The sequence below is a fragment of the Galendromus occidentalis genome, unplaced genomic scaffold, assembly GCF_000255335.2.
Source record: "Galendromus occidentalis unplaced genomic scaffold, Mocc_1.1 scf7180000077471, whole genome shotgun sequence".
NCBI lineage: Eukaryota > Metazoa > Arthropoda > Arachnida > Mesostigmata > Phytoseiidae > Galendromus > Galendromus occidentalis.
In genome coordinates this window covers 1,040,099-1,064,729 of record NW_003805459.1, presented here as the reverse complement: position 1 = coordinate 1,064,729, position 24,631 = coordinate 1,040,099, and the positions used below count along the sequence as shown (strand labels likewise).

Below are 24,631 nucleotides of genomic sequence, written 5' to 3'. Positions count from 1 at the left end.
CTCCCTAAATCGATATTTATGTAATGAGCGACCTTTACGTATTACCCGATAGGCTCCGAATACAATAGCTAGATGTTTTCCTTACACATCACTTCAGTTGCGCTATTCAAGGTTCCCCTCGAGGCAGCGTACCTTCAAGGTCTCGCGGTCGTTCGCATTTGACATCAGCGATCGAAGAAGGAAAAGGCAGACTACAGATTCCCTGAGTGTTGGATCCGTTCGCCGAGGAGATGTGATACTCTCTCAGTCTTACTAAGAATCTTGGGCTGTCGCCAGCCGGATCCCTTCCCGTGTCTCCTCACGGAATAGCTGCCCTGGGCTTGACTCATCCGAGAACTTGAGCCTTCGGACTGGTCCTTGGGAGCAATACCTAATGGGAATGGGCAAAACAAGGGAAGCTTCAAGCTCGGCCATGTGATCCGGCCCGGATAATATTTTTGAGCATTGTAGGGCTAACACGGGTCACCGCCGCGAGTGCCGGGTCGTGAGGAGAAGGCTATCGAGCTTCTTCGGCCGCATTCACGGATCTGGGAGACCGTCGTCTACGAGCCCACATGATTCTAGTGGCTTCCAGCGTAATCTCCGCAGACTTTAGCGTGTAGAACAACAGTTTCCGAATGACTCGTACGCAAGAAATTCCCAAGTTGAACCCCTTAATTAGATCGCCAGGAGAACCTTTCCTCCCGAATTTTCCCGCTTCCCATGAGGATTTGATGGCCAACGAGCTACGTGCCGGGATGGTATCAAAATAGCGTCGAAAAGGGGCTTGTCAATAAGCTGATACTGTGCATTGGGTTCACAGGTTTTTTCCGTCTAGTTCGAGCCAAACAACCAGCAGACACGCTGGCTGTTAAGAAGTCTGGCAACGAAACTGAATGCGTCTCCTCGCGAGGTCAAAGGTCCGCAGGTGTCATCTTCCACCCACACCTCTCGTCCTATTTAGTTTCCGACCCCAAAGATTGGAACGTCCGGCATTGTACCTATGAGTGGTTTATCCACTTCCGGCAGCGGCTGTCACAATAGGTTTAACAAGGTGCTATGATGTAACGTCTCGACATTGTTATCGCCCGGATAGCAACCTTGACTCGAAGCAAGACGCCTGAGGATCTATTTTTCGTAGTCTTTCGCTTGGCAGCTCCTGGAAATACGCCGCTAGCTCATCATAAGCGGTCCCGGGAAAAGGCTTTGACCATTGCGGAAATTGATAAGCTCAAACATGTTCTACCCGTTTTGCCAGGTGTCGTCGATAAGTCTGTTGAAACTCTTACGCTCGAGGCGACCTTTCATCAATTGTTGAGACTTTGAGCTCATCTCCGCTGAAATCAGCGACTCTTTGTCGCATCATGTGCGCATTCTGAAATACCCCGACAGGTCAATGCGGGGCATTGTAGCCACCGGTGATTTCATTCAAGTTCATCCTCCTGCAGATCCTCCACTTTACGGTGATGGGGCGCTAACAGGGCCGTCTCCGACAAACTCTTCAGTCTCTTCGAGAATTCTATTACAGTCGCCCAGCTATCATCCGTGAAGAAGCATGGAGTGGAACAGGGCAAAGCGAAATCTCTTCGTCAATGAATGGCTGGAATATTCCGTTACGTCGGCGTCTCGGCCGTCGCTGTCTCGTGCGAGCCGACGCGGAATTCTTCCTTTTAGTATGCCTTCTCCTCCATTTTCATTGCAAAGCATTCCGAGGGTTTGAGATTTCTCGACGACAGCTTCCGCACCAGTGCAGACAAACCCGTAGCTAAAAAAGAGAGCCTCGTCTCTGGTGAAAACTTCGAGATTCAGTAGATCGAATGAACATCGTTGGGTGAGTTTGATTTGCTGCTCAGCTGAATTCTGGGGATTTCATCCCCATGGTCGCCTCGAGCGGGCACGTGATCGTGAATATCACGTGGAGCGGCTATATCCATTCAGACATCCGTAATCAAGCCTGATCACAGCCCTCCCCGCAACGCATTTGAGGTTTCGCTAGACGACTGTCACTCGCTCGACGGGGAGTCGGGGTTCGAGCCTCGAACTCTCACTTATCGTGGGCTAGACGATGGCGCTAGTGGAGACGTTCCGAAACAACTCTAGGAATCGCCGCGAGAAGCTTTCGAAACCAGCTATTCCCCTTGGAGCTTAGTTGAAGAAGCCCGGAACGTTCACGGGGCTCGAATAGAATCGCGAGTTCGACGAGTCAGAATAACCGAGTGACAGAAATTTCATACCATCCTCGAAATATACCCGCCCGGTTTTCGGCAGGGCGATGAGCGATGAGTCAAGTTCTCCCAGTCGGACAACTTGCGTCGAGACAATAGGGTGCACGCCTCTACCTGACAAAATACGTCTGTGCTCCACGACTTTGTTAGAACCCTGAAGTTGACGAGCTCGATCGATTAGGGGCCATTGGCACCGATCGTTGAAATTGACATCGTGACCAAACCCTTGTGTTGACTTCAAGAGGCGTCTCCGGGGGTTGTGGGGGATATATACGAGCTGCTGGCCCATTGTTCATGAGCTCATCATAGCCGGAGCTCTCCGATTCCGCTCAATGAACAGGCGAGGGCGGGAAATTGATTTGTTATTCCTCAAGTTCCCGAACACCTTGCTAGCGAGTGTCCTGACTCAGGTCGGTTCCTTCTCCCGAACGACTGGGTTCCCTCTAGAAAGCACTTTGAGTGGTACTCCGGCCAATCAAGCCACGATTATTCCGGGATACTACTACGCAGATGTCGGATTTCGGATGCGTATTCCGCTGTATCGATTCTGATCGAGGCTCTCTCTCCAAATACATACATCTCCCATTGATTTCGTCCGCGCGACAGCTGGTTTGAAGGCGTATGGAAAATTTCTCAAACGTGTCAATCTAGCCCTCCAACAAGGGAATTGGAAACGAAGCACCGCTGGTAGGTGCTTGAGAAAATTCGACATATTCATGCTCGAATCAATCCCGGAGGGAAATGCATGCGTTGCCTAATCAGTGGAGGAATGAATATTGAGAAATGCGCTTCTGCAGGCAGGGCTTATTTGCGTGAGCGACATCGAACCGGTTGCAACGAACCAGTTGTATTGACGAGTCGAGCTCATAACGGCGCAATCCGTTCATGTAAGCTCCGAGCCTCCGGGGTGTCGCTCAGTTTCTGTGGGGGTCGGAAGAAAGCAAATAGCAGATCCCTGACAAAAATGCAGCCATTGCAGACTGAAATGTCTAGTTCTCCTCTTTTCTCCCCACTTATCGCTCAGCCACTCTGACAGCTTTCATCCGCCTCGATACTGGTACACTTCTCTGTCTATCCCCACTTTGCCGTACGACGCGACCTTTTAGCCCGCGGCTCGATTGCTCCTCCGATCTTCTCTTGTGTAGAGCTCTGTTTTCTTCCGCTAGATCTGAGACCTTCCGCCTAGAGCTCGTCTTCCGTAAAGAGACCTTGCAACTCTGGGATCTCTTCCAGATTGAGCGTAATCTTTCAACCGATTCCGGAAAGGTCACGGTGCGTGCGACGTCTAAAGTTCCCGGTACCGGCATCCCGGGCTGAATTTTTGCGAGCACAAGCGGTTCCGGAACATCGTCGAGTTTATCCGAAATAATTACGGAGTCAGTCAAATCGGGTCGGAACAGCGTGTGAACGACAAGTTAAAGACAGGGATCGGAAACAAACGGCGATTGAGTGGGGGACCTCTTGAAGACGAGGCCTCTGGGTGAGGGTTACGCGTGCTCTTTCCCTTGACAGCAACCCCACCGCGGCTAAAAGCTTCCGTAGAGAGAGAGTTTCCCACACTCGACCGCGTGCTCTAACCGGCGCTACTGAAGTGAAGTCCGAGTTCAAAGCAGCTGGAAAACGTCGCGGACACCATCTAATCTCAACTTTCGGCAAGTCCCCACTGGCTGAACGGTAAGTGAAATCGGATTTTCTGAACGAGCTCCTCCCGAGTGTTAGATCCTCCGAAACTTTCTGGAGGAACGTAGACGGACTGTTGGGCGAGACTTCCCAGCAGACTCGACCACTGATATAAAAACGTCTCCTATGTGAATGGGGAGGGTGGCTTTTCACGTCGGAATTGGACTATCGATTTTTAATGCTCTCTTGATGGTCGCAGTCGACTCGTTCATGAGATCGTATGCATATGCCTTCCTGGCTCCTCTGAGATCCTGATCAGACAACTGGTTGGCTGGAGACCCGGAAAGACCCTACTGATTTCGCTTGGCCACTGAGATGGGGTGCGGGGAAGAACCTGTCAAAAGGAGATTCGCTCCGTCCAGCCACCAGTTTTTTTCCTGGTAGCTGAAGACAATCTCGTCAGTCGTCAGTTACGTCCGAACACGAACGAAGAACTCGCGACATAAAGGCCTACCACCACCCATCACCGGTTCTTTCCCAATCAGCAAGCATCCTCTGCTGACGGGATAGTTTCATCAAGCAGTCATCTCGGGAATAGTGATGGACAATGAACGGGGTATAAAGTGAAAAAAATTGTCGGTACGACTACACCGACCATTCGATGCCCATGAACATTTCACTGTCCGCCGATGTCTCGCAAAGTGCCGGTGGACATCGGAATGCTACCACAACTTATCCGTTCGTTTTGTATGGAGACTCTTCCATTCTTCCTGTCGCGGGGTCTCTGATCCTCATTGGCAGATGGTCAGGGAAGTAGGCGGTTCGAGATCCCGGCAACGATCGGGGAAGGCCGTGGATGCCTAGGCGATTCACAAAGCTCGCAGACCGGTAGCCTCCAGTCGAAAGTCCATTAGGGGCCCTAAAGTCGTCAAAATCTGATCCCGAAGACAGACGCGCTCCTGTTTTCCGAATTCCGGACCGGGACTCCATCGTCAGAAGCTAGAAGACCTGTCAAATCCTCCCAAAAGGCCCCCCATGAGCGGGGCTCTATCGCTGTCGATGGAGCCGACGCAATTCGAGTCGTCTCTCTGGGCGCTCCGGCTCGACTTCAGTGTGTCTGAAAACACGGAGAAGTTCGGATTTGTATCAGAATCGGGGAACAGCCCTCACGTACGTTGACGCAATAGAATGTTGCGGAAATATATCTCATTCTTCGAATTCACGCAAAAACAGAATCCATCGGATTCTGTTTCCGTTGATTCCGCTCGGCGAAGAATCGCCCCTACCCCCTACTCAAGCGCGGACGGCTCTCAGAGTCCTCATAATGTGGTGTAAGACACGATTGCAACACACAGGATATTTGCCCACCGGCAGTAATAGGCGAGACAGTTCCATTACCTAGACTGCTCGTTCTAGCGCCGATTCGATATGTCGGGTAAATCCGCCAGGCTCATGAGACAATGCGACTGTCAGATCCACCCACGTATTTACGTACACTGACAACTATACTGTCTGTGCGCAGCTATCCCTCGTCCGGGCAATATCGCTCCCGCGGTCATTCATTTCCTCCATGACCGGGATACATACAGCAGCGATATTCGTCAATCACTCGACGGGATTTCGGCGATGACGGAGATTACCGCAGCCTGTGTGTTTGCATTCTCGGTGAAACTTCATCTCTCACGTTTTTTCTTCACGGAAACCCTCCCCCATCAGAAAAACACTGATTGAGTGAGAAGAAGAGCATCTCACGGAAGGCTGGAGCTTGTGTGCCAGTCTCGAACGAGTTCTAGCATTGTCTGTGCATTCCATTCGCGGGGGGACTCCGAAATGGCAAAGCATAGTAAGTCTGTATTCAGGAGAAATGTCGGAATGAATTTTTCTTCTCAATTGAGTGGAGGACTCGTGAAACCGGATCCATTGTGCCATCACCTACTCGCAAGGTCGCAGAATAAATCCAGAGCTGACTGCGACCTTGTCCTCGTAGACGATATCGAGTTAGTCCGGTATGCCTTGTTGTATAGGGATTCCAACACTGGATTTTCTCGCTTTCCGATTGTCAGGGACACAAAGAATGCACTTGTTGACACGTGTTTTTCAACGGCCCGGCACTTATGGGCTTCTCGTGAGATATTTGTTCGAATGCGCTCTTGCGAGTCGGCCCCGTAGTTGCGACAATGAAAAATGCTTCTCAAGGAGCGGCAATATCTTCGCACCGACAGCACATCGTTATATATGTATGTATACGAGCTGCGAGAACGAGGCGTATGTACCCATCTTTCCTCGAATCGATTCAGGCAGGATAGGGGGGATTCCCAGAAGAGGAGTGAATTAATTACCGAATTACACCGGGCAGAGTCTCTCCAACTTGAAAGCCGAAAATCGCAGTTGTCAAGATGATTGGCGGAATCTCATTAGATCCCAGCTAGGGATAAACTCTCTGCCGGAAGCCATCCGTCTCTTGAGGTTCTATCCTGTGGGTCTGCGGAAGGTTTTGCGAGTAAAACCTCTGTCGCCGACTATCAATTAGCTAAGGCCGCGATATGTTCCGGTTTGCATCATCGACGCAGAGTCCGAAGCAATGCGTTGCCAGAAGAATGGGAAATTATTGCGTGATCGGTCTTCGAACTTGACGCTGTGACGTTTCGGGCTTAGGGACAGAAAAATTCCATCCATGAGGAGATCAAAATACCGCGAGTGATAGTCCACAAGACGAATGTTAAGCAATGGACATCTCGGGGAATGCCGCGCGAGACGCGAGAGTATTTCGATGCCCCGCGGCTCTCCACGAAGTTTTCAAGGGAGGAGGGGGGGGGGTCCCGCGCGTCATGCCATCGTCGTCATCACAACCACTTTCAGGAGTATCGAGTTACTCGGGAATTTTGATCGATCGGCTCCCTTCGAGACGCTGTGTAAACTTCCCGAGAACCATCCTAGAAAATGCTAATTTGAGGTGGTCTCTTCACGTATACCAAACCAGACAAGCAGGTGATTCCGATCTATACCATGCGCATCGCTCAAGAATGTGTTGCCGGAACGGTCTGACGTTTTTTGCGCGAATCGTATAATGAGATGGAATATACTCCTTCCCTGGCCCCAATTCAGGCGTCTCTCTCTCGAGCGAGAGCGGCTCATCCAGTGCGTCCTCGAACAATCAACACGTCTGACCACGAGGACTAGACTTGCGGCTGGATGATTACGGCTGTTGCCTCGATCGCGGCCCCGGGCAATTCTTGAGGGTCGCTGCTTCGGGAGTTGTCCTCGACATCGAGGCTGGTAATGGAATTTGACGGCATCTGCGAACGGCTGTCCGGAACAGGTTGTGAAGAGCGTATTTGTGTCGACTTGTTAGCGATCGGGCTCGGTTTCCGACAAAAGAAAGACAGCGGGTGTTGATCTGACCTGCACAGCTACAATCGGGAAGGCGTCGACTTATTTCTCGCCGAGCTACGGAGCAGAGTCGCCCCTCGGATGATCGATCCTTGTGCGAATGGCACATCTCGGCGGATCCGTGGCGAGCCGGCCGGTCTCGATTCTAATTATGGAATTGACAAGTTACGATTCGAGGATTCGGGCAGAGTCTAGAGCTCCCACCCTAATGAGCTGCACTAAGTTCACGGTCTCCCGAGACGTTATCTGCTGAGCCCGGATGACGATAGTCAATCCTTTTCGTCGCATTAAAGCGGACCACCTATTCGGCAGGGGCGTAAAGCCAACTCCTTGAAGTTCATCCAACGAGCTCCATTGTGGTTTACGTACGCTTGGGAAGCGTGCGGGGTCCCTCGGGAGAAGCAGCAGAAAGTCCCGCCGCGAGGAAATAGGAGCATGTGATTTGTTGTTGGACGGCTGCTGGTGCTCTAGATATTATCGGAACCGGTCGCTTCAGTCACCGTGTCCGCGCCGCGTCGGCTTCGCGTCGCGGCCGTGGTCAGTGAGCGGCATTCAAATAATTCTCAATTCCGAGCGGTGCAAAATGTCGAGTCGCTTCATCTGGACTCAGCGAATCATTTGAGCTCCGCCTTCGTTTCTCGTCAGCTAATATCCGCTAGGGCTTTTGATTCTGTAGCTATTCACTCGTGAGAGTGATTTTTTCTTTTCAATACGCAACATGTTCCTCTCGGAACATGCTCGATAGAAACCCCGCATTCCGTGTACTCATCGTGTGGGTCCCATTTTGAATGAGACGCTCGATTCCTGCAGCCTTCGCCGGATCAAGCCTTCGCCCATCTGAGTGGGACGTTTGCAAATCCTCATCAGACTCTCGTATAGGTTCTGCGCTGGAGTCTCAACCGATTTTATGCGAAGAGCGGAGCGCGTGGGGTTCATCTCTGCATGGCTGTAACGGCAGCCGCTGCGACCGATCACGGCTCTTCGGAACTTGCGATCGGGACATCATAACGATTTTCAGCGATTTCACTTCCGCTGATGTTTACACCATTCCCGTTCGGAGCACCGCGCAACAATCGATCGCATGAATATTATCCGAAACGCTCTGCACTGCCACGCGAATTCTCGGGGCATCGATTCCTCTGGATTGTGTTTATCTTCCATCTCAAGTGATTCGCTTGCGTCAGAGAGCGTTTGCAGGAAAACAACTCCGTCGGTGAGAGCCGCGTAGTAGAGTTCAGTCGGGACTCGTCGACGGAACGTCCGAGAAACTCTCCGAAGAGATTAGAATTCGAGATATCTGATTCATCGTCGCCGAGTACGAGCCCGTAGTAGTCCCGCCGAATGGAAGTCGCACCTGAATTATTGACTAAGGAATCCTTGACTGACTGAAAAAGACGTGTGTAGGGGTTTGGAATTCTGAAGCGATTACTCCGTCGACGTCGTTGTCGATCTGACCATACGAAGTATGCAACGACGTTCCCCGATCATGACCATGGTTCGTTTCGATGTGAGATCGCGACGCCGACTCCTTTCCTTCAGGGAGTCCCCGAGAAACTCTGGAGTTGTCCCTTCTGTGTCCCGCGTCACTCGGAGAGATTTATCTTTCTTCCCAGAGACAGAGACTATGGTCGCGGGGCGGCTGAAGTCCGCAATCAATCCTCCCCCGATGCGGAGTGTCTTTCGGGAGAACGCGTTTTTCCGCTATTAAAAGCCGCAGGCCTCATCTACCAACACAAGTCGGCTCTGCTAAAAGTTTGCTCCGCCATGCCCGCCCTCGCCTCGATTGAACGCAGCGAAAACTCTTTCACCCTCGCGTGCGAAGGGAGCGTCAAGATTCAAGACTGCACTTTCAGAATGACTCCTTCACGATACGTCCGTCAAAAAGGACTTTCGGAGCCAGACGAAGCCAGATCGAAGTCCTCTTTCACCGTTGAAGGCTTCCTTCACGACTCTACATAGTCCTCACCGAAGACCGAAGTGCTAAATCATTTTCTGTCGCGAAAACATGTCTCTAGTGATCCAGATCCGATTCGAGCATACAGCGAGAATTATTTGTGAACTCTCGAGAAACTTCCCCGACGCCAAACACGTGGTATTCGATACCGCGGGGCGATGCAGGTTGCCTTCCTACAATGATTCCAGGTGCATGTACGGGCGGTGCATATACGGTGAATGTGGAGCGAAAAACTGGGCGGTATATCTTTCGCTCGCTGGTTTAGAGCAATTCTGACACATGCAGGTCCCCCGCCTACAGGATCCGGTCTGAACTAGTCGGCTGGAACGTAGGACCTACGTAGATTTCTGACACCCTTGGATAACTGTAGCCCATTCGTCGTTCTCGGACGACAGACCCTAACGAGCTTGCTGTGTATCATGGTTAGAAAGTGTTTCTCGTGAGATTCGCTACAGGAACATCTCCCTGGCGTCACATCGCCGTGATCAAGCCACGCAGGAACAAGGCTACCAGAATGAGCTCTCGTAAGGTCAGCAATAGGTACTTGAGCATTCTCCGTCCTCTCTGATGAAAACACCTACTCGACGCCGTTTCCGGGGAGAAATTATTATTAGCGGCGGCTAGGGAGCGCGTCGCTTTCGGGCAGGGATCTCTCCGTGACTGTTGTGCACCCGATCCGGATTTCTTCCTCTGGGTCATCAATGAATTTCTCCGTTTTAGGTCTATCGTTAATCCTCCCTGTTCAAACATTCGACCTGGGAGGGAGTGAACATCTTCCAAGAATCGGAGGGAAACCACGTTCCGATGGCTGTTAGGGGCGACCGCCATCCTCTGTTTGTTCGTCTCGGTCGGCCGTTATAGCTCACTCGAGAAGCTTAGTTCTAATGATGAACTGCCTGTGGCCTATGAGGAGCTCAACAATGCAGACGGTCATTCCCTAGTCGAGAACGTCTCATTCGCGAGCCGCCTCCTTCTTGTGATCGTCAGAGCTTGCCACTTTTGAGGCGCTGGGCTTCGTTCGGAAGGGAATAGGCTCCAAAAAAAACCTTTTCGGCCTGATCCACACAGCCAAGGTTTAACGTCCCGGGTACTGTTATTCACATTGCTTCCGAGGAACACGCTCCAGCGGAAGTGAAAGTCTCCCGAATTCGGAAATTTTTCCCCTGTCGCTCCCAAGCTGTATGTAGTCGAAGAATCGAGCTGTTCGCACTCGTGGTGCTCCTGACGCAAAAATCATCCCAGCGCTGAGGATCCCTGCGACGTGAATGACACTAGTATTCTTGCGTGATAACTGCTTGTTTTTCTCGTCAAGTACAGCTGAGAACTGTGATGAAGGATTGGGAAGTCCCGAGAGGCATCGGACAACTAACAATGAGTTGCAGAGCGCGTGCACCAGTGTTTCCGGCTTCGGTCGCCCAGATTTCTTCTTGGGTGTGAGGGGATCTGCGTCCTTAGGCTGGTAAGGACGCTTCATTAGCCTACCTTTCGTGTATATCCGTCCATCTGGAATCCTCACCGTCGCCGGCAGCCTCGGAGAACTGCGCCGAGGTGCGGTTTAGGGGCCATCGGGATCCACCGATTGAAACATCTCGGAGGGTGCTTCCCTTCGAGGCTACGATCGTCACAATCTTCCGAAGCAGAGCTCGTGCAGCTGGATTGCTCCACCCAGCATAATATCTTTCCGGGTTCTGGAGAGAAGCGAGCGGGAATCGTAGTATTCCCCTCGAGTCCAAGAGGATTTCCTAATTATTAGGCAAAGTCTCGCGTCTCGCCAGTATCTCGTGGCAGACTTCGCCTTCTGCATTGGGAGACGATGAATCTGAAACGAATCCGAGCATTCGACCCAGAGAATGAGACCCGAGCTGGAGAGCTGGCAGCCCAGGGGGTCATCCTCGTCGCTATTCTCGAAGTTTCCGAGTCACGGATTTGACTCTATCGGAAAACGATTTACCTATTCGTCACTGCTTCTCTGCTTCGACTTGGCTCGTCGAGACCTCTCGAGTTCTCTGAATATTCAAAAACCTCGATCGTGATGACGTGTTGTATCTCGTCTCTCACGAGCTTCCAAATACCTAGATGAATTCGGGCCACTTCTCCAATCCATGCGAGGGTTCCGATTCTCACCCAATGGCACCTAGATCTTAGACCCCTTGAACAGAATTCTCTCCTTTGATGCCTTGGGCTGCGACGATGCCCGGACGGCCGACCGCAGAACTTTGATGAAAGCGCACTAGCTTGGTGGGAGACCGTTTTTCTCATTTGGTGAACGAATTGAAAACTTCCCTGAGTGAGTGTGCTCGAGACGCCTCGGGCCCATACGCTGATCGGATGGAGATTCATGGGAGACCTGTCCCGAGATCGCAAACTCACCTTTGTTTTCTGCGTCTTGGTTGGAGACCATCTCCTGTATGAATGTTTGACCCTCTCTGATCGCATCGCGAGCTTCTGGAATCACTCCTAGAGTATTAATTCTCGCTCGAGTAGGATCCATCCCAACCAGGACGTTGTTAGATGCGCGGATTCTCCATCATAGTCCTCTACGACCGTCAGTGTGCTCCGGCAGAATAGCTCCTCCTCAACAGAATTCCCGCTTGGGGACCGAATTTGAATAAGCTTCGATTTGTGTATTCGGCGACAGTCCCGCGAAGATGCAGTCCCTCACCACTCGGATGAATGAGCGGAAAAGCTCACTTATGTTCACTGAACTCATGATACTTTTCCTCTAGTCCGTGTTGTCCGAATGCAACGACATGCTTGACCCCGTACCAAGTGTCAGTGACTCGGAAGAACAGGTTGTTGCTCAGAGAATTGCATATAGTGCGCTGGTCGAGGGATTCCTGCATGCTGATCCGTCAGCTGGAGAGCTGGGCTGCCTGTGAAAAATCCCACCTGTCAACAGATACTAACCGATTGTTTGCGTAAACTTGACATAAAAAAGGAGCACGGGCAGCTGTGTCCGTGAACATGCCTGCAGGACACAATGGTGTCGAATCGCTGTGCAAGCTTGTGAATACGTCTGGACGGGATCACTAGACTCTGCATCGACAGGCGGCGACCGCCGGGAGACGGAAATGAATCACTAGAAGCGAGCTTGCGCTGGGAAGTAATAGCGCCGGCCATACCACTCCTTCCGGGTTGTGGAGAGCGCTTTGAGCTTCTTCGCGGGGTGTTCGATCGAGTTCTTCATCTGGAATTCTGTGACCCCAGGGAATGATACGGTCGCGCTTAACGGGAGTGTGTACCTATATTTTCGCGAAGGGCTGGATCGAGAATCCACGCTTCAGTTTCAGTTCGCTAGCGGAAGCAAACAGGTGAACTCTGAGTCCAGACGAAGGCGGAGCACCCTCCGACACAGCCGTGCCCCGTGGTTGGTGTCACCTTCGTAATCCAAACAAGGATATGTGCTCACTCTGGTCGCCTCGAAAATGATTGCTTCGGAAGCGATTACAGAACATCTTTGTTGACAAACACCCCGAACGCTGAGATCTCCTCATTAGCAGCCAGCCTCATCGACGATCTCTTTATCGAATGGGTCAGCATCGCCAGGAAGAACCTCGACTTCTTCGCGACTCTCGGTAGCGACCCGAGCATTAATCAGCGTCGCTATTCCTTCCTCTCCTTGCCCGGCCTTCTCTCGGACTGGGCTCCGATCGGAGAGAGTCTCGAAATATTAAACCATCATGAGGAACGCAGAACACCGACCAAATCGACGGCGGAGATCATCGATGGTCGATCCTCCGAATCGGCGGCGGGAGGAAACTTCCGAAGCGGTCGCGGAACCCTCCGCAAGTTTATTCATCGGCGGACGGTTGGGAGCAAGAACGTCTCCAATAATGAAACAATTCCCATCGAATGAGGAATTTTTATTTGCCTCGATGTCCGGTCTTCGGCACCAGCTTCCAGCTTTGTTTCGCTTCGAAAATGTCCGAGCGACACACGGGGAAGGGGGACGGTAGAGATGACGCAGATTGCGCACTCGAATGCATTTTGGCGGCTTCTCCTGGCAATGGCTGCAATTGTGGCAGTGATAGGCATCTTTGGGAGAAGATTTTGAGATTCGTTGCGGTCTAATAGAGTCTCCGGAAGAGCTATTGGAATCGTCGTCGGCTATTCCGTAGACCCTGCCCGTTCGACTTTGGAGTCGATTAGGCACTGACGATATTCTCCCTCATGAACGAGCCTGCTCCATGATATACGACCCGACCGTCAGTCGTCCCACGTTCGCACAAAAGCTATATCGGAGAATCTGAGCAGTGCGTCAATCGTCCGGTCGCTGCGATTTCCTCGCCCACGCTTCTCCCAAATGCGTTCCCGATCGCGTAGAGAAGATTCGTCGCATCCATGAGGAGGATGGAGAGTTTTAGAGTGCGAATAAGTCGGAATAAACCACCATCTACGGATCCTCGATCGCATCATTCATCCGTGTGAACGTTTACGATTTCCTGCCCCCCAGGACGCAGGACTCATCGAAGTTCGTCGGTGAGGACTCAATATCCGATTCAGAACATTTTTATTTGAGCAGAATGGCCCACTTCGATATACACAGATGGATTATCATTAGCTGTCATAGCTCACATCATATCTGATTTGGCGTATAGGCCCCAGATTCGTGGCACCTGACTGAGTGATCCATCTCTTTGAGATCTTCAAACAGGCAAGATCTCACTCATGCATAAGCTCTCGATAGGGCTCTGAGATGATCTGAGTGTCTGCGTCTTGGGAAGAGGAACTCAGATCGCGCTCTAGATACCTGTCTCCAGGTGCGCATGTTTCTCCCAATCTCACGGCATGGACTTCACCGTTAGCCAGTTGCGTTCGGCACGCAACCGTCTCGTATGCAAGTTGCCTCTTCAACAGACATATTATTGTGCAAAACCTTCGTACTCGAGCAGCGCGAGATGATTGATTGGTACGCCTGCGAATTGCACTGGAAACAAGATGCCGTCCAAGTGGAATTGAGTCCAGGAGTCAGACACAGGCGTATCGTACGACCCACCGGCCGCCGTAAGACCACGGCATCGGAAGAGATCGCAAGCAGAGCACACACCGTCATCACCGAAAGCAGTAGGCGCACCGCGAACTTGGATGCTTCCATTGTCGTCCGACGCTCCGCCACTCGGTCCCTAAACGAGTGAATTTGAGCGGGCTCTTCGATGTCTTTTTGACCGTGTGCGTAAGCGAGCGATTTTGCGTGAGAGAAACTCAGTGACCGGGTGTCCAGAGTTGGGCAAGGCGAGCGCATCGATTCACCGACCGACACTGCGACGAACCGGCCAGACGTCGGTCGCAGGCTGTGTGTTCACGCAATCACACGCAATCGCACACGTGAGACGAGACCGAGCTGAACAGCATAACGGAACCGCGCTCCATGGTCCGCGTGCCGACCTTGATCCAGCGATGAAATCGTCCCTCCATCTATTTCCCGATATTTTCGGTTTCACTATCCATTCGCTGCTCACGCCTTCTTTTCCGGAGCCCGGAGCGAAACTCGACTATTCGGGGATGCGGGATGATTGTTTTTCACGGCATTTCACAATCGGGACTCCCGCACAGAGGGATCTCTATTTATCCTCCCGCCGTGGGTTCCTCCTCCGCTACTGGGTAATTATTCATACCGGATCATCGATCATTCGACCACTCCATCTACGTATTCTCCGATGTCTACCTGTCTTCAGGCCCTTAATCAAAAAATCCGTTTGAGGGATTCGAACTTTTTCGCATTCCCGTCTTCTGAGCGCTCATAGAGCAAGTTGGGTACGTAGAGATTCAGCAAAGCGGGACGGAGGAGACAAAGAGAATGAGACTCTCCGCAGCGACGTTCGGCTTCATTTTTATTTGGAATGAAGGACGCTCATGTGACCGCCGTCGGACACATGACGACCGAGGGCGGGTCAGAGAAGAAATGCGGGGAATATGACATCGAGATGCAGAAGAGAATCCACCCTATTCATTCAGTCTCCCTCATTTCATCTTCCCAGGAGGAGCTGCTCCGCGATTCATCAGCAGAGTTTCTCTTCTTCGTTTTCCGAATTTTCGATTCCTCGCAACTCGGTATCGAATTATTTATCGGTAACGAGCGATGCTCGTGTCTGCTTACCGTGAGCATCTAATTTTGGATCGCAGTGGCGCACCGCTGATCCCGAATTCGAGGAGTGCTCAAGTCGGCTGTCGAGGCTGAAAGCTTTGCCGGAATACTTCTACCCGTGTTTCGCGTCGTCGTCCGATTTGATCAATTTCCCCCTACCGCTCCCGTCGAGAAGGTCGAGGCAATTTTCCTTGAAGTTCCCGGGATCGATACCCTCGACAGTAATCATCTAGGGGGGAATTGTCAACCGCCGAGGAAACAGATGGTCGGGAACCATTCTTCCATTCAAGTCGGCGCAATTCGACTTTCCAAACCGACGCTCCCTTACCCGTCGCATGTTCATTGGAAGCTATCGGGCTGGAAAAATGATCTTCAGGGTCAAGAACGACATCCTCGAGGAACTGTTCCACGATATCGAGCTAGAGGAATTTGTCGAGGATGATCTTTTTCGGAAATGGCGTTCTAACTATCTCCGGAGAGAATATAGAACGTCCGCTCCGGAATACTTGGAGAGGAGCTGTGCCATGCGACCGCAAATTCGGATTCATGGGAGCTCTTCCTGGGAGTGCCGATGGCTTTTGCGCCGAAGATTTTGTTCGACGAGATCTTGAAACTCTGCCGAAATGCCGCGGTGTCAACGTACTGACCCTGAAAATGTTTGCATAAGGCCCAGCAATAAACGCCGCCGCAGAATGTTGGCAAACGTGACCGACGCATGTAGATTTGGTCATTCCGATGGGATTATTCTATCCCACTCAACAACAGTCACCAACCTAGCCAGCCAGAACGGACAAACAACTTTTCTTAGCCAAGGTGGACCGATTAAATAAGGCTGCTCTGCGTTCGGGACTCGTAACTTGCATTAAAGTCCGCAGGCGTACTGAGATGCGGACATGAGTCCCGTAGACCATAGATAATGAGCCAGAGACCGGAGAAAGGTCGTTACGCCGTTGGCCCCGGATGCACCGACTGAATTCGTGGCCATGAGACTCACCGATAATGCTCCACATGCGGGATCGCAATCAGGATCAGAGGATCAAGAACCCTCAGCAATTTTGAAGATTACATTGGAACAACGAGCAGGGACCAGGAAGAGTGGGCGTGTTCGACAAAGTAGCGTTACGAGTCAAGCAATGAACGGACATGGATTACTAGCGACGAAACCTGATGCATCCGGTCCAGATGCCATGTCTGGGGACAGAGCGAAGTCTAACTATTATATGAGCAGAAATGATCGTCGAAAATCCAGGACCGCGCCCCATAGCCGTTCGTCACAGGATAGGAACTACATAGACGGCAGGAGTGTTTTCACTGAAACGGTTAGAAAAAGCCGCTGCCTCTAGAGTTATTGTTGCTTTGGAATTACCAGACTCCGGCCGAAATCGTCTTTGTGCAACGCAGAGAGGAGTCATTCAATGGCTGGATGGCGAATATATGGAAGGGCCTCGCGGCATCGGTCATTTGAAAGCCCAGAATATACTCAGCGACATTAACTGAAGGCGATTCCGGCTTCTTGGAGAGATGCTAATGGATATCTCGCTCAGCAGTTGAGGAAACGCGTCGAGAGACTCGAGGAAGGCTCCATCCCAAACGAAGAGGAGCCGTGGATTTATGCGAGCGACATTGAAATTCACGGAAGGAGTGAGCAGTTACTATTAAACATTCAGAATGTCGACGAAATACTTCCAAAGCTCCGAGAAATAAGCGGAACAGCGAGCATAAGCGGTTTGAGCTCCATGTCCGTTGAGCTTAGTGCGGACGGTGGGTCTTTATCGGAAGGATGACGGAATCAACGAGAATCTCCGAGAATCTCCCTCTCCTAAAAATGACAGATTCGTTTCCAGAGTTGGGGGCTCCTGAGATTGGAATAGAGCTTTTTGTTCCCATTCCGGAGCAAATCGAACCTCAGATTGATTTAAAACTTCTGGAAAAGGTCTCCTGGATTCCGGGTATCGCAGCTCCTCAGGAGATCAGAAGAAGATACACTGCAACTTTCTGTTTTCACCGCTAAGCCTTCCATTTAAGACTTTCGGGATTCCGAAAAACAAATGAAGACGGAGAGCGTGGTTCGAGATCTCCCAGTTTTTCGATCCGGTCGGAACAATATCTGATCGACAAGAGTGAGGACATTTTTTCAAATGACAATGGAAAAAAGTGAAGTTGCGACCGAAAATAGCAACGTCAATATTGGGCGCAGTCGGGGGCAGCTGTGGCTGGTAAGAGATACTTCTGAAGCGGCGTCAAAGTGGTCTCACTCCTCGCAGGCGTGGAGTATGTGTCGAATTCTCTGACATATCCGACGGTTTTATTGAGATCATGTCGCGCCTCCTTTGGAATCGGAGTTCCGAAGTCGGTTCAAGGCCGCGGATGGAAAAAGATTCCGCCTTTTTCCCCAATCTGCACTTGTTGCACACTTCGAGTCCTCCTCTCCTGCCGTGTCCGCCGTGGCGTTGAATTTCTTCGTCCGCCGTTTCTGCGCTCCGACTTCGGCGAGTTTTCAAACATGTGAATTCCCACGGCAAACGAACAGTGCAACTCGAGACGGACATACCCTTTTCGTGACAGACCTTCCCGCAAGCGACACTTTTTTGAGAATCGTTAGCGAGGCGCTGGCGGGGAGACTCAATCCCGGTTTTCATCAGTCAGAGAGCTGTTGTTCGAACACCATTCAAGGGAGGAGTCATTAATGTGAGGCGTTCTAATTCAGGAGTCAGGAAGAAAGATCGCGAGACATCTGCGTGAATGTTGAAGCTTCTCTTTGGGTTCGGCTTCCCGACAGACGAGATGTGCAAGATCGATCACTCAGGGAAAACTGCGCTCATAATTTCGCGGTCGAAGTTGCGTGTTCCGAGGCTATCATACATGTCGTCCGGCTACTGAGACGAATTAGTTCTCACCCCATCAAAAGCCGACCCACTGGAGAGCCCCGGAGCAACACTCCGGGACGAACTCGTCGCGACGAAAATACAGCTCGTTTGCGAAACGGTTCCTTGCATGGCGGCGAACGGATTCATCGAGCCGATCACGCTCTTTTGTATGTGCGAGTCCTTCCTGGAACCCACGATAATATCCTTCTTGTCGTTACGCCCCGTCAAACTTCGCGCTGAGCAAGCTCGGAGGAACGCTTGTCGCCTTCGAAATATCCGTCGGATTTCTCGATCTTGGCTGGAGAATCCCCAGACTCGTGAGCTGATACCCCTCCTCTCGACGCGCATAAATGTTGCGTTTACTCGAGGCGCTCAATTTACTACCGGTTTTCGGCGCCGCCTGAGTGTTTTGGTCTTCTGGCTGTTAGCTTTACTACGCAGGAATGAGTCCTGCGCAGGGGTGTCTGCTGATCATCTAGAAACTTTGCCGGTTATATCACAGCCCAGACTGCCGAGTCCATCTGATTCATTCCCACCAATTCCTCTCCTTTATACTCAAGGAGAGCGAAGTGCACTTGAACGAAACCGAGCGTTTATAAGCTGCGTATTTTGACCGAGTCTTTCGCGGGATTCGCTCGAGATCTGCCGGGGCTCCACAGAGGAAGCTTAGGGTTGCTCCGAGGCTCGTCACCGATCTCTGATATGCACTATATCCCCGCGATACTTCTTCCATCGAATTTCAATGAGGCGAGGAGGACACCGTTCCTCCTGAGCGGAAGTCTTGCCGGAGTTTGAAGGATGCCTGATGGAGGATCAGAGAACTCCGATTGGCGACAGCACCTCCGGCGGCCATGGCTTGGCCTCGATCGACAAGGAATAGTGGACATATATAGTGGTGATGACCGAGAGATTCCTAAGACGAACGAAGAATCCGACGACAGCCGCGTTCAGGATTTCTCGCGTTATCGGTGCGCTGGGCCGCAGAATCCGCGGAACAACAACCCAGAGCGCGATCAGACGAGCTATAACGGGGGTCCTTTTCCACATTTCAGGCTATGCGGCAGCTCTTCAGCTGTGGAACCGCACTGTTGTGCTTGCTTTTCGTAGTTGTTGCTTTCGTCAGCGCAGGTCAAGCAGCCTACTCGCAACAGGGTCAGAATGCCTATCCATACCCGAAAGCCTTCATGCTTCACAGGCGGTGAGTAATTCGCGGGATATTCTGCTGCACATACTGCTGCTTTCGCGAGACCGATATCGTCTCGCCCGTTTGACCGCTTCGCTGCAGAAGCGGCATCCACGCCTCCGTAGAATACCGTATATGAGTGGTGACACTGTCGAGCTCCGCGAGCGTTAATTGCATCTGTTCTTCATTCTTCGCCGCTTTCGCTTCCTGACGCTTTCAATTTTTCTGACCTTCCCGCGTCTCTCACGGAATCAAGTCCTGAAGGAGAGTCTAGCCGGATCGCCTCTCTTTTCCAATATCTGGTCTGATTATGAAGTCGACAATTATCTGAGGAAGGTTCAGGATCTCGAATGATTCCTCCAGCTGCTGCTGCTGGAAAAGTCGGCCGATAATGGAACTGACGCTTTGAGAGGAAAGCTTCGGCTTCTGGACACCGTCACTGGCGAAGTGTAGACGCTCCTTGATTGCTAGGTTGACGCAGAAAAGCTTCTCTCCGATGGGAGAAGCAGCGGAAGTCGCCGGATATTTATCGACTGCGTCATTCTCCGCTCGCCCCCGTGTTCTTCCGAAGCGGATACAATAATTCATCGCTGAAACAGCCACGTACTCGGTAACGAGATACATGATAAACTCGTGAAAATGACGTCAAACAAAAGCCCACAATACGCCCCGCCGTTACGGCTTCCCATTCTCCGGGAGTTTTAGCTGCATTCAAGAGCCTTGGAGAGTGTTGAGGTGGTCTCTCGTTGGATAGCCAGAGGGCGCTTAACTTTCGGAAACGAGCACAGAAGGAGTCACCACTGCTTTCCACAAACGAGCGATATATGTCGGCAATGGGAATCAAGAGCCTATCACGTATATCCCTTTTCGGAAGCGAGTCCTCAAAACATTGCCAACTGGCTCTCTCCTCCGATGTCCCTTCGTTTCCTGTCTCTGTTTGAGGTCTAGAGGGTCCATCACTGACCACATGTGCTTGCCGAGTTCTCGTTAGCGAGGCTTCGCCTTCTCTTCCTCTGAAGGCTCGGCGAAGATACTTGTTTTCCGGGCAACAGAACATTTCAACAAAATCCCGGAAAACCAGAGCCTGGTCCCCACGGGTACTCTCTGAAATGGGGCAGGGCCAGAGACTATGATTGGAATAGCTTACCGTGCTAGAAAGTGTTTCCGGGTACTTGGCCGGTCTCGGATCGTTTTCGAACCCTGTCGAACGTGGCTCCTCAATCGATCCTAACAATGCGACTGCCATGAAAAGACCCCATCAATCGACCCATGAGTCGCTCGAGGAGAAAGCGCTCCGAAGAGAGAGAATATCATCATCGACCCGCTCATATCGAATACAACAGCCTCGCGATAGAGTCTTTGTGCTTCGACAAGGTGTCAGGGCACATTGTCGATGCTCAGCAACATCCGACCTTCCGAGACGTCTCTCAATAACTGTTGTCTGAAATTCACGGTTGGCATTTCGTAGTAGGCGACACACGCCTTCGTCTTGGTCCTACTCGGACACTGACAAGGATCGAAGCTTTCGACAGGGTAGGGAATAGTGGCCCTGACAAGTCGTATTCGCGGCCCGTTCGTAATCGTAGCGACATAGCCAAACAAAAAATGATCTCGTCCTTCCCCTTCCAGAGCCGGTGGTATGCCCAATTTGTCGGTCGTAGGTCCGCTAGATGTTCTCCGACGGAAAATGATGCTGGACATGATGGAACAGAGGATGAAGAGCAAGATCAACGCGAATAACGAATTTCTCTCCAGGCTCGGCAAGAGAGCGGACGCGATCCCAGCGTACACTGCGCTTCAGCAGGTCAGTATGTTTTCCTCCTGGGACTCTTCTTCTCTTCCATGATATGGCCAAAAACCTCGATTGAGGGGTCAGTGCCGGCGCGTTTAGGACCTGACGGTCTTCCGTCGAAAAAATAAAGCGGGACTTGTGGTACACCCTGCCAAATTTTTCCTCAAGTGTGTTCCCAGTCAAGTCCGAGGGGAACTGTAGCACGTGCTGCACCACTCGGAAGCCTTCAATGACGAGCGTAGATTGAGCGATGGTGGGCGGCTCCATTCACTGGAACAATGGTTTTCGCGTCTCGGCTCAGGTTCTTCGTGTTATCCGTCCGACGGACGGTGGAAAAAAAGAGAGAACTCCAACATTCGTTTCCGACACCCTAGTTGCGGGCTTGCAAGTAACGGCACGGAGCTCGCACCTACGTCTGCCCGTCGCATGAAATGCAGAATGTCCGACTCGAATTTTATCTCGTTACGTAGACAGACGCAATTCGTCAAGAGCCGTGTCCCATCGGCCGCTGACGGAAGTCCCGGGAGGGCCTTTTCAGGTTCCGTCGCTGCTTCCAGAATGACGCCCCTCGCCGCGAGCGCAGTACGCAGCGGGCAAGCAGCTCCCCTGTCTGGGGACTTCTCAATTCGATTGTCTGTCTCTGTTATCCTAATTTCCTGTTTGCTTTGTTGCTGTCGTCGCTGCGACACTAACACAAACATCGCACGCGACTTACAATCGCATGCCCCCGGAGCCCTCGACGATGAATACCGACGACGAGATAATCTGACGACACGATAACGCAACTGACGACTATGGGCAGCCGACAGTAAGACGGAAAGTCCGTCGCGCGTGTTCCCCCATTTACGTCCAGCAGCAATCCTCAGTGATCGCAGTCTCGAACACTTATGAATGGGGTACGCATAAGAGCCCGAGGGAGGATTCAGCAGAATTTTCGCGGATTCTCCGGGAGGACACGAGGGAAAAATCGTTCTGCGAGTAGCGCACTTTTCTCTAAGTCGACTTTAACAACCGAACTTTCCAAGGGTCAGATCTGTTGCTGAATAAGAGTTTCGTTGTTGCGATCATTATTTTTTCGTTGTTCATGATCGTTAGTCGGACTGTCTGACTGAGACTAAACAGCAGAACGCAAGAACAGAAGGCTCTCGCCGGAATGATTCGGCCTCATTCCGAAAACTGCGGCTCTGCACTTCTTCCCACACATGAACTTGAAGCCATCAGCGAATGGGGAGGAGCGTTACCAAAAATCAACAAGCCAAGGCGACTCGACATGTCTTGGCGCACTGCTGAGAGAGAATGAAGAAGCGAACGGTCGCAGGAGAACTTCCGAGCAACTCAATTTCGTGCTCGGAACGGTCTCCCCCTCTCGACGAGCGACAAGTGCCGGGTTTCGGCAAATTCTGTTCCCTGTCTCTCTGATTGTCGCGACACTTCGGCCGTCCTCTTTCACTTGCGGTTCCTGCGAAGCGAATGGGGGTCGTATGGGGTTCTCGAACTTACCTAACTGCTCCTCAGAATCATTCGACGAAAAGATACGAGTCAGTGCTTGGGAGGCCGACGGCTATCTCGTTGAAAATCTTCTCAACAAAGAGCTTTGACTAAACATGACGGGAAAGATCCCGGGAGAGACAATTCGGGACGGGTACTGGGGTACCCGTCCGGGGCACTGAAATCGGGGCGATTCAATCGGAACAGTCAGCAGAGTAATATATGTCGTAATCCGGAAATTCATCTTGCTTACAGGAGTGGCTCGAAAACCTGGAGTCTAACGAAGCTTGATCTTCTTTCATCGCCCGATTCGTCGTCAGCAGACATCCGCCTTAGAAGTCGCCCCCGTCAAGACTCCCGCCCCAAATCGACGGAGTTTGAAACCAACTCTGTAGCTTCCCGCATTCCGGGAGCTCGTAGAATTCTACCTATATTTTTGCGCTCCCATTCCTTCAAGAACAGTCTTCGAAGAGAATCAGAAACTCGAGGGAGATGTTCCGGGATGTAGTTCGAGGGGGAGGAGCGACCTCCAGTTTGATTCCTCGAGATATTTTCCAAAAAAATATAGTCTCACAGTTCTCAATTAAAGCAGCACCTGATGGTCTCAAGTAGACTATAAACCATCCAGATCACCAAACACTTTATTCACCTCAAGCCATGCCGCTTACGTTCGACCGCGCAGAACTCAGGCTCTGAGTCTATCCCGAGAAATACAGCGTAGAGCGGGGAACCTACATCATCTGATCAGCGATATATTCACCTAGAACGAGTCATCACATTTGAAGTTACCTAGGTTACCATAGACAAACTTTTATCATTCGAACTCAACATGGATGTACTTAAAGTCAGAGTTATACCCTCATCGCATCCCAAGCTTGGATGATGTCCTCCGATCGTCCCTCGATTCTCAATCGAATCAGCGAAAAATGCAAAGCAGAACAACGTCGATTACCTAGGTCACAAAGGAAGCAGTAGGGGAGGCCCTATTATTTTCCCCCCATGATTACCGGCTCTCGGGTCGACTCGGAAATCATGATTGACCCGCATTCCTCTCGATGCGATCGAGCGCCGAGGAGCTTCATGGTACGAAAACTCTTCGCGAGCATCGAATCCGGAGCCGTCAACATCGATTTTGGAGTTCTGTCGACTCAGTCTATCGAGGTGTGGGCGGTGTTCCTACGCGAATACCCCGGAGCTGAGTGAGAATCAAACTTTGTTAGTCTCTACACCGTGTATCGATTAGACCGCCGACCAGCAACCTGTTACCCTCTGGAAATTGGAATTTCATTGGGCTCGATTACCATGTCTAGTCCGACCAAGCCTTTCGTCGTGGAGACGATCATTTCGTGGAATCACTCCTTCGGCGGAATGCGCATCCCCCGGGGAAATCGAGATTCTCGGACGGACAACGAGAATGGTTCGTTGAGTCGTTCCAAATCCTAGGCGAATTCCGCAACTCATGATTTCACCGTCTCACAATCGTTGACCTCCAAACGATCGAGATACACCATCGCATTCGCCTGCATCAGTTGAGAGGCAGTCCCTCTTCGGGGTCGGTCAGCAGACGCAGCGGAAGCTGATTGACCGAATCGTTCTCCAGGGTCCTTCTCATCCCGGAAGCTCTGTAAATAAAGTAACATGCTAGTCCAGAGATAGGGCAGCGATCAATATCTGGCACACTCGGCTGCTCACCCGAACCGAGTGCTTCGTTCCGTTTTCTGAGGCCCCGTTAAATGAAGTATCTATTCGTTCTCGAATCTTTCTCCCAAGAGCGGCGAATGCCTCCAGAGAGAGAGGCTGACATACATACGTAGATTCTACCTACTTGACAGCGTTCAATGAGTTATGTAGGCACGCGAAACAATAACAGAAAGACTATGATTTCGACAATGACAAGAATGATGATGAATATTATAATATCGTCAATTACCAAGGGGTAAACCTATGGGAAAATATCGTTAATCGTTGCTCCAACGGATAGGAAAACAAGAGTCTCGACTACTATGCTTGTTCAACGGCGTCGAATAAAGCAGATGTGTCTCCGAACA

At 51.4% G+C, this 24,631-nt stretch overlaps 1 protein-coding gene across 1 annotated transcript; it reads left to right on the top strand.

Annotated features, from left to right (window-relative positions):
- Positions 1 to 1,711: 1,711 nt before the first annotated feature.
- On the top strand, positions 1,712 to 24,631 carry Dh44 (corticotropin-releasing diuretic hormone 44). Its single transcript, XM_018640062.1, has 5 exons — positions 1,712 to 1,810; positions 3,717 to 3,878; positions 19,173 to 19,318; positions 20,933 to 21,107; positions 22,839 to 24,631. Exons 3-5 carry the CDS (start codon positions 19,176 to 19,178, stop codon positions 22,872 to 22,874), a joined length of 354 nt encoding a protein of 117 aa, XP_018495578.1. The 5' UTR covers positions 1,712 to 1,810; positions 3,717 to 3,878; positions 19,173 to 19,175; the 3' UTR covers positions 22,875 to 24,631.

Bases quoted from the DNA above. Each gene is read 5' to 3' on its own strand.
- Dh44 (XM_018640062.1), top strand. From the start codon at position 19,176: ATGCGGCAGCTCTTCAGCTGTGGAACCGCACTGTTGTGCTTGCTTTTC. The intron at 19,319-20,932 runs GTGAGTAATTCG...TTCCCCTTCCAG, and splicing joins GCCTTCATGCTTCACAGGCG to AGCCGGTGGTATGCCCAATT. The intron at 21,108-22,838 runs GTCAGTATGTTT...TCTTGCTTACAG, and splicing joins CGTACACTGCGCTTCAGCAG to GAGTGGCTCGAAAACCTGGA.